Here is a 10,519-nt window from a genome sequence, read left to right as displayed (position 1 = left end):
TAATTAGCTTGATTGTGGTACAGTACTTCTTTCCCCCTTATCCTTGGGGAATATGTTCTAATACCCCCCCAGTGGATACCGGAATCCATGGATAGTACTGAACCCTATATATACTATGTTTTTTTCCTATACCGTACATATATACCTGTATTAAAGTTTAATTTATAAACTAGACACAGAGTAATAACTAATAATAAAATAGACCAATTATAACAAAAAACTATCATAAAAGTTATATGGATGTGGTTTTTCTCTCTCTTAAAATATCTTACTATACTGTACTCACCTAATTTTAGACCACAGTTGACTGTGGGTAACTGAAACCATGGAAAGTAAAACTGTGGATATGGGGAGACTATTGTAATCATTGTACATGTATCTCTCTCAAAATATGTTGTACACCTTATATATAAACATTTTTATTTGTTTATAAATCATGTCAACTCACTTATTCATAGTGGTATTTTCCTTTTTTCAAGCATTATATGTGATACTTGGTAGAAGAAGTTGGTATCTTTTATGAGTTGTAGGAATTAACCTCTTTCTTCAATGTTTTTTAACTTTGTTTCCAAGAGTGGTAGACATCAGTTTTGTAGCTGTCTTACAGAATAGTCAATTAGTGGCATTTGAGTATGGTGGCAGTTTTTTGTACTATATGATTATATTTTCTTGGGTGGGTCTTCTTTAGGCTTTGGCTTCAATAAACTAAGCAGAGAACTTGACCAGAAACTAAGTTCTAGGTCACTTATATATCACCTGTTTAGAAAATGAGGTCTGTAATATCATTACTTTGTGTGAGTTACCCTTGCTGATATCACTAGTTTACTGTCAGTGTGTAAAGGGGAGCTGAAGAAACTATGGTGGAACCAATAGCCTTACCTTACACTTTGGTGATTCATTGTCTGCTTGTGTCTCTGAGCATACTAAGAAAAAAAGAGAAAAAGCCACGTATCTTACATTAGGATATGGCTGCTGCCACAGCTTTAAAAAAATATATATTTATATCTGTATATATTTAACACCATGTTAGTGCTGGACACTATGAGGCTCTTGGGGTACAATAGCAAATTAGCTACAATTTTTCTGTGTTCAGGATGCTTATAGGCTAGTTGAGGTAGGGATAAATAAGCAAGCAAATAAATCATGTGCCGTTATGAGCTTAGACAGGTCTATGTGCTGAGTTCCGTAGGAGTTCTTGAGGGAGGGAGTCCCAGGTGCCCACCTTTTTTGGCAGATGGTCAGGCAAATCTGAACTTGCCAGGTATGTGTTTTTCTGGGAGTAGAATCAACTTTCTCCCCACAAAGATATTGTATAACTGGATGGCTGATTCAGCTGATGTTTACCCCTGCGTGTTGTATCGAAAATGGGATTGAGTACAAGCAAGGTTAACTTTTGGATTCCTCTTCTTGGCTGTGCCACTCTTGCCTTTTACTTCTGTGCACAACCAAGGATGTCCACACTCGATTTCTGTCAGCTCATATTATACAACTGAGGGAGCAGATTTTCTGCCGTATGTACATGTTATTCCTTTTGTTCCTACACATCACCTAGATGAGAAAATCCAGGGGTGGAAAATAAAGGTAGCCCTTTCCCCTATTTTCCTACTTCCCTATAATACATTTAATGTGACCATATTTCTAGTTAGTTATTACAGTCTCATGAATTAAGCGTAAGGATATATCCTTTGACCCTGAGGTAAAGAGCGTATTTCTTATGGCTTGTTTTCACCTTTCATATTTCGCAAATGTACAGGCTAGAGAGAAATACTGTTTTCAACTTTTAGAATTGCAATTTAATAATTCCGTTAATTCATAATGTTAGTTATGATAACATGAGTAGTAATAATTTTTTGATGTCTAATTTTCTGAGGTTTCCAAGATGATTCATGTCACCACTTGGTGGAGCTCTTTTATAAGTAAGTGCTTTGTAAAAATGTAAGTACAGGTTGTCACTAATTAGGGGTTGTATCATCAGATTGGTTCAAATGAACACAACTAAATGATAGGATAATAGGTACCCTTTTCAAGTGCTGATTGTAGATTGTGATTTAAACTAATGTATATAATTAAGATTTTGATCAAGAGTATTCCTAATTTTTCTCTCTCTTACTTTATATAAATTTAACATTTTTTATTGACTTTTCTCCTATTTTATAATTGTAGATAATTTAGAATATGTATCTGGGATTAATGAGGAAGATGAAAACTGTTTATAATCCTACCACCTAGAGATGATCATTAACGTTTTGATATATTTTTTTACCTTCCCTTCCTTTTTTTGTTTTTTTTCACAAAATAGGAATCAAAATGTACATAGAATTTTATATTCTGCTGTTTTTTCCCCCTTAACATTGTATCTTGGGTATTTTCCCCTGTCTTTATAATATTCTTTGAAAACATTTTAGGAGTTGTATATTATTCCAGGATATAGGTCTATCACAACTTATTTAACCGTTTTGTGACATATTTAGGCTTTTCTCATTTTTTTGCTATTATAAATCTTCAAACATCTGTTACACTAAATCTTGACTCAAGTCTTAAACTGAGCTATTTTAAGGATCTTGATGTATATTATCAAAATGTCCTTTAGTTGACACAATTTTGAGGTTCAGCATTTTCAAAATGTTTGTTAAAAAATACTGATTTTTGTTTGTTTACAAAATGCTTGTTCTTTACCCATTTTTTTCCTCCATGTTTTACTGTGTCTTTTTGATGATTGTTTTGGCTGGGTAAGAAGAATCACTTTTCTTCTGTTTTGACAATTTTTAAAGTGCTATCCTGAGCCCTTTTCATAATTTTCAAGAAAACACATGAGTTACAGATTTTAGGTTGTAAATTGCCATTGGAAAAGAAGGCCTGGAACTTAAAAAAACAATCAGGTTGGAAGGCGGAATGCGACATGAGAACCAACTGTATGGAGATGACGAAGGTAGGGTGCTGTGGGAGGAGATGAGATTGCTGAGGAAAAGAGAGATGGTGGAAAAAAGCCCCTTTTCACAACTGAAAAGGTTGTGAGAGAGAAAAAGAAGAGAGAATGAGGATGTAAAAGTGTTTCAAAGCAATAAGGAAAAAGTCTTAATGAAATGGAAAAATACTAAATTGAGTGTTAGGAAACCAAAAGTCTCTGGCATTGACTGCCTATATTGACAAAGTCTAACTCTCTAGTTTTTAATTTCTTAATCCGAGAGGTGAATCAGCTGACTTTTTCAGATTGAAAAATCTCGAATAAAACTCAACTAAAAATGAACAAAACATATAAAACTATAGTAACCAAGGCATTGGGGTATTGGTGAAAAAAAGACAAATAGATCAATGGAACAGAACAGAATCCAAAAATAGACACTTGTGTGCCCTTGCATGCACGTGTGTATATGTGTGTATGTGTGTGTGTAGTTAATTCATTTTCTACAGAGACATGGAGATAATGGAGAAAGCATACCATTTTCAACAAATGATGTAGCAATTGGATATTCATATGCAAAAAATGAACTTGAATCCCTACCTTGTACAATTTATAAAAGTTAACTCAAAATGAATCATAGACCTAAACTTCTAGAAGATGATGTAGGAGAAAATCTTCATGAGCTTGGGTTAGGGAAAGATTTCATAGATACTACCATTGAAAGCATGATCCATAAAAAATTAATTAATTGAGCTTAATCAAAATGAAAAGCTTCTGTTCTTTGAAATGTACTTTTTAAGAAAATAAAAAGATAAGCTGTATCTGAAATAAAGGTCACATTTTACTCATAGGAAAGTCCTTCAAGTTCTTTAAAAATCAGAACTCATTTATAGAACATTTCATTAGGCATTTTATCATATCAAATAGTCCTGTGTTTAATTATTTTGACTAATAAATATGCTAGTAAAATTTACTGTTGTAAAAAGTGAATAAACAGCATACTTAATTTTAGCAAATTTAGTTAATTTCTCAACCTTTAAAAGAGAAAAAAAAGAAAGACTGGTGTTGATGAAAGCGTTGAGAGCAGTTATGTTCAATAGGTGATAACAGCCTGAGAGCAAAGAAGCAAACCAAAAATGTGATAAGAAGTAAGCATAAAAATTCAAAAAACATGGTAGTGGGGTTATTTATTACACAGGCAAACAACCTTTCACATCTTACTAGTTCCTGAGAAATTGATCATATTAATATGAACACATGTAAAAGTTAATGTTCATTCATTTTATTAAAATATATATTTAATTAGTCATAATAATGAAGCAGCGTATACTTTGTTCAATTTCAGAAAGAGTATGTAATATTTAATATAGTTTCAAAATCAAATTGAGGTATAATTTACATACACTAAAACATGCCAATTTTAAGTGCACAGTTCAGTGTTTTAACAGATATTGATACATTCACCCATGTAATCACCACCATTAAGATACAGAACTTTTTGATCATTCCAGAAAGTTCTTTCATTCCCTTTTGCAATCATTCCCCAACACCTCCCGCCTGGTCCCTGAAGGAACTGTGGGGAATCTGCAGCCATCGATCTACCTTTTGATTTTAAAGATTAGTTTTGCCTTTTCTAGAATTGCATATGAAAGGAATCATGCAGTGTGTCCTTTTGAGTCGGGCTCTTTCTCAGTGTAATAATTTTGAGATTTATCTATGTTGTTATATTTATTGGGACTTTTCCTTTCTATTGTCAAATAGCATTTCATTGTAAGGATATACCATAATTTGTTTATCCACGTACCTGTTTTTGACTATTTGGGTTGTTTCCAGTTTTTGGCTACTATGAATGAAGCTGCTACCAACATACCAAGTTCATTTCTCTTTAGTATGAATATCTAGGAGTGGAATTGCTAAGTGTTATGGAAAGTGTATATTTAACTTCGTAAGAACTTGCCAGACTTGTTTTCCAAAACAGTTGTGCCATTTTACATTTTCGTTAGTGATGTTTAAGTGTTCCATTGCTCTACATCCTCACCGACCCTTGATACTGTCAGTCTTTTAAATTTTAACTGTTCTAGTGTGAGTATAATTGTAATATAAGTTGTCAAATATTTATATCCCAAATAGCTAAAGGTAAGGAAAAGTTTAAAGTTGGATGGTGGTAAACTTGTTATTATCCATAAAATTTGGTAATCCATAACAACTATTTATCCTAAAGCTTTTATATAATTGAGATTTCAAACAATGTAAAATTCCATCAGATACTTTTCTTTTCTGCTCTATTATAATCTCCAGTTAAGAATAAGCAAGTAGTTCAAACAGTTTAGCAGAACATTAGATAATTTGACATTTCTTTTGCTTTCAACTTAATATAATCCAAATTTTACCTAAAAATTTACATATTTTGAAGGTAGTATATATTGTTGGGGAAAAAAGTATTCTAAAGATAATGAAAAAGTGTTCTAGTGGTGATGATAGCCGTCACTCATTAAGTACTAAATATATGCTGGACACTATTATGCTAAGGGTTTTGTAAGTTTAATCTTATTTAATTCTTACAAAGTGAGGTGTGTATTATTATTATAATTTGGATTTTACACAGAAAGCAATTAAGGAACTGAGACACATGAATTATACAAGGTTAAAAAATACTTGAATGAGTAAATTGATAAAAGAATGAATGAATTAGAGCAAAAGAAGAAGAATCGAATAAGAAAGTGGGCTTGTTTTTTTTCAAAAGAAGTTACATATATGGAGTCTAAAATCTCTTAACTTGGCTTTGATGACACTGGGTTGTTGAAAAATGAAACTATTTCCAAGAGCTGACTGACCCCTGAAGTTTCCATAGTAAGTGGTTATTTAACTTTTTGATCTTTCCAGTACTTTCTTTGCCTTATAATATGAAAATTGAATGTTAATGAAATGCTTTCAAGTATATGCCTTCATAAAGATTTTAAAATGTTTATTTTGTTATGCCGAATCAGAAAAAAATCACTTATAATACAGTTTTAACACAGTATCCAGTGTATGAATAATTTAATGACATACTTGAACTTTATTTTTTTGTTCCCAGGAAGGTTATATTCAAAAGAAAAAGGAACTGTGGGGAATCTGTATCTTTATTGCAGCAGTCGACCTAGATGAGATGCCATTCACTTTTACTGAGCTGCAGAAAAACATAGAAACCAGGTAAAATTTCTAAAATAAATATAGGCTTCTGCCATTAAAGAAAACTAATTCTAGACTTTCCTCTTAATAGACTGTAGGGAATTAGTGAGAAATGCTAAAATTAAGTTATACATAAAGGTCAAATAATGAACTGTCATTCTCTCATGGAACCATTAATGAAGAAATGCAGCAGATTGTGTTCTGGGAAAATTTTCATTCTATCTTTCATTATTTATCTGTAAACTTTCTTAATTGTAGCTGTTGATAAAGTGAAAAAACAGTAAGGATTTCTAAAGTAGGCTTGTTATATATTAAAACCTTTATAAAAGTAGTGTGCGTCTATCTTAAAGGAATTTAGATAAGATTTATTAAAACTCAAGGTTATTTTAATATAGTAAATACTATAATTACATGTGGTTTTTTCAGATTATGTATTCAATCGAGTATCTACTACAATACTTGGCCCAGTAATTATTAATACTTAATAAATGTTTGTTGTTGAGCTTACAAGTCTTATAAGAAGAGTTCACTAATTTGTTTTCAGTAATTCATGAACTTTAGCTTGAGAAATCTTTCAGGACTTCCAGTCATTTCCTTTGCATCATATTTACAAAATGCAACAGTAAATAATTTTACCGAATAGGTAGTTGTATTTCTTCTTGGATAAAGCCATCTAGAATTAAACATAATTGGATAATTGGTGTTTTATTTAAATAAAGTAGATTAAATTGTTGCATTTTTATAATGCTTTTTCTTATTACCTCTAAGTAAAATGTGGAAACAGCCAGGCATGGTGGCATGGTCCTGTAGTCTTAGCTACTTCGGAGGCTGAGGCTGGAGGATTACTTGAGTACAGGAGTTCCAGGCTGTAGTGCACTATGCTAATTGGGAGTCTGCACTAACTTCAGCATCAGTATGGTGACCTCCTGTGGGCAGGTGACTACCAGGTTGCCTAAGGAGGGGTGAACTGGCCCAGATCAGAAATGGAGTAGGTCAAAACTCCTGTGCTAATCATTGAGTGGAATCACCCCTATGAATAGCCACTGAACTCCAGTCTGGGCACAGCAAGGCATTGTCTTTTAAAAAATAATAATAATAATGATAAACAAAATGTGGAAACAAAGGCCTTGTATATTCATAAATATACAAAATTACAAAATAATATAACATAAATAGTTCATAGAGTCAATGCCTATGACTCCCTTCCATTCTTCCCTTAAGTTGCCCCTAGAAAAAGAATTCTTTGTAACGATTCACAGTTTTCATGGTACTCCAAGGACAGGTATTGCCATGTACCTCAAAAACTGGAACTGAGAGTAGTTCTTTAATAAATGCCATCCTCAGGTTGATTTCTTTTTCTCTGGATGTATCTGCACATTTGCTCCATTCTCTTCTAATCAACATCCTAGTCTTCTCTACTCTTTATCATTTCTACTTCTTCTTTATTTGCTTTTCCACATAGCTTATCATGGCTGTCCCAATCCCTTCTATATCATAGGAATTTTTTATTTTTTTTCTTTTGAGACAGGGCTTGCTCTGTCACCCAGGCTGGAGTGCAGTGGCAACATCATAGCTTAGTGTAACTTCGAACTCCTGGGCTCAAGTGATCCTTTTGCCTCAATCTCCTGAGCAGCTACGGCTACAGGCACACACCGGCTAATTTTTTTATTTTTGTAGATATGGGATCTCACAATATTGCCCAGGCTGGTGTTGAACTCCTGGCCTCAAGTGATCCCCCTGCCTTGGCCCCCCAAAGTGCTGGGATTACAGGTGTTAGCCACCGCACCCAGCTGAGAACTTTTGATAACCTTCTATTGGGTTCCGTGTTTCCTGCTGATTAGCTGAGGCTTTTATTTTCCCAATTCTTGATAAGTATCTGATTGGTCCAGCCCAGTTGTTTGAGGAAGGGCTATAACTCATTGGTTGCTAGACAGGCTATGGGTGGATCTGGTGACTACCCTTTGGTTCAGTTAGCTGTTTTGGTATAATTCCTTACACAAACTTGATTAGAAATGAGTACGTGAGATGCAATTGATAATTGCTGTCTTTAGTGCCCTATTGAAAAATGTATGTATTGATGTTTCAGATAGGTTAATTTTTATAGAAAACAATAATAAAGAATGATTTAAAGTTATTTAAACAACTTAAAAATTTTAATCAGCTTTCCTTTTCTGAAAGCAATTAAGTCATAAAACCATTGGTGGGGCAAAGAAAGTATGCATCTGGGTGTGTATCTGTGGCAGGGGTGTGCCATGGGTCCGAGAGCAGGATGTCAGAACCAAAGTGGGGTGAGGAGGGCATCCACATGGAGGGGGCGTGTTCTTGTGTGTGAGCAGCCTGACATGGGCTGCTTGGTGTGCAGTGTTGGGGACCACGCAGGGTGTGTCGGCAGCCAGTGCAGGGAGCCATAGCACAAGTGAGGGGAGGAGGACAGCCTAGTGTGGGGAGTCAGAGCCCTACCAAGGTGACGAAGGTGTCCACATGGAGGGTGGGGCAGTCTAGAATAGGGAGTCAATCTGAGTGGAAGAGAAGAGTGTCCACATGGGGGAGTGGGTAGCTTTGGAGATGGAAGACGGTTGCTTATAGGGGGATTAGTTAAATTAGTGAATAAGTTAAGGATGAATGGGTTCTAGGTTTCTTTCCTGTCGATGAAGAGTTATAAATCGGAAAGGGAAATACTAGAATGAACTTTATGGTTTTGTGTTGGAATTGTATAAATGAATGTGAACTCATGGTTTTTTAAAACCTATAGACAGATAAAGAAATAAATATACATGTATGTATGTGTCTCTTCATGACCCTTCTTTTTTTCTGTATTCTCAATGAGAAATAGGTATAAGAACAGGTATGTAGATAAAGAAATGTAAGCTGAAGGCTAATTGTTTTTTTCTCCTTCAAATTCTAGTAAAATGCAAAAAGTGATTCCTTTCAAAGGATATAATATAAATTTGATGTAGAGCTAATAATCTTTTGAACTGAAATGTCTATTATTTGAAAATGAAATAAAACAAATTTAAGTTACTGATTTACCGTTTTCTATTCTTTCATTTGTAGTGTCTATAAATTCTTTGACTTACTAAAAGAAATTGATACCAGTACCAAAGTTGATAATGCTATGTCAAGACTGTTGAAGAAGTATAATGTATTGTGTGCACTCTACAGCAAATTAGAAAGGTAAAGTAAACATTTTATTAGAGCCACACCCTGATTTTTATGTCGCTGTTTATAGTTAGATTCCAACTGGGGGCTGTTACGTATTTAGTGAAATTTTTAAGTACTACCCCTTAGACTTACCTCTTTTGCTGTTAGTTTCTTATTAATTCTTAGCTTTCTTCTTTATCCAGTCATATGCATTCCGAATGCTTCCTCCAAAATTAATTATTTTACTATTCTTTCATGTCTTTCAGTTTTAGAAAACTTTAAGCTTAGTTCCCATTTTATCCTTTTCTGCCAGAAAACTTCTAGTTCTGAATGGAATAGTGACCTAAATTTAAACTTTTTCCTAATGGCGTTATTTAGTTAAGAAAGGGAAAAAACATACTGGCAATGGAAGGTGTATGTGACCTATACTACCAAGTAATGATTTCTATTCCAAATGGTGGCTTACTGTTCAACTGGGAGAATAATGAATAAGCTTGGGTTAAGTTTTTTATATACTTTTCTCCCTAACCATAGTCCCCCACCCCCAATGTTACAGCCCTTAATATGGCATGAGCCTGTTACTGTGTTTGTTTTGAAGGTCATTTCATTGAAACCCGAATTCATTTCATTTGGGTAGGATTATGAAAGTTAATGTTTTAGCTAAATAAGCAATCGTGTAATAGGATGGTAAATGGAAAAGTGAAAAAGAGGCATGTCCTTAGATATTCTGAAGAGAACGAGGATGGAGATAGAGCTGGAAAGAAGCATCTTCTCAGAAGGATGTCTCTATTTTTCTTTCTTTCCTGCTTCTTGGTTGGTATGGCACTAAAACTTCAGAGGTGTGATGGAGGATGAGAAAACTGGAGGAAAAACTCAAAGGCTTAGGGCTTTTTGAAGAAATATATTTTCTGCTCTTGTTTTTAATTATAATATGTGATAGCATTGGCCATCATTGTTTTGTTTTTTTTGTCCTTTCTTGAAGAAAATAGAAGCTTTTTGCACAGGGGAATTTTTTTATTGTTAAAGAAAAGAAATTAAGTAATTTGCATAAGAAATATGAACTAATTACAGAATGCTTGGAAAATACCGAAAGGCATAAATAAGAAAATATGAATCAACCAAAATTTCGACACTGGAGATAATCCCTTCTCATATTTTAGAATGTTTCCTTTTTTTGATTATTGCTTTACACTATCCACTATTTTATTGCAATTAAATTAACAAACCACAATGAACATTAATTGTTAGTACCAGGCTGTAAGTTAGATACTGGGGATACAAAATCCTTTGATTTTATGATCTTCA

The 10,519-nt window shown here is 33.8% G+C and overlaps 1 protein-coding gene across 1 annotated transcript in view; it reads left to right on the top strand.

The window, feature by feature from the left end:
• RB1 (retinoblastoma 1) overlaps positions 1–10,519 on the top strand; it is a 182,538-nt gene that overhangs the window by 34,523 nt on the left and 137,496 nt on the right. The window contains exons 3-5 of the mRNA XM_012648486.1: positions 5,979–6,094; positions 9,128–9,247; positions 9,898–10,031. Of these exons, the coding sequence (XP_012503940.1) occupies positions 5,979–6,094; positions 9,128–9,247; positions 9,898–10,031 (370 nt within the window). The remainder of the gene's footprint in view (positions 1–5,978; positions 6,095–9,127; positions 9,248–9,897; positions 10,032–10,519) is intronic.

This window comes from Propithecus coquereli, unplaced genomic scaffold (assembly GCF_000956105.1).
Source record: "Propithecus coquereli isolate 6110/MARCELLA unplaced genomic scaffold, Pcoq_1.0 Scaffold11, whole genome shotgun sequence".
Lineage (NCBI taxonomy): Eukaryota > Metazoa > Chordata > Mammalia > Primates > Indriidae > Propithecus > Propithecus coquereli.
This window is presented reverse-complemented; position numbering and strand designations above follow the sequence as displayed.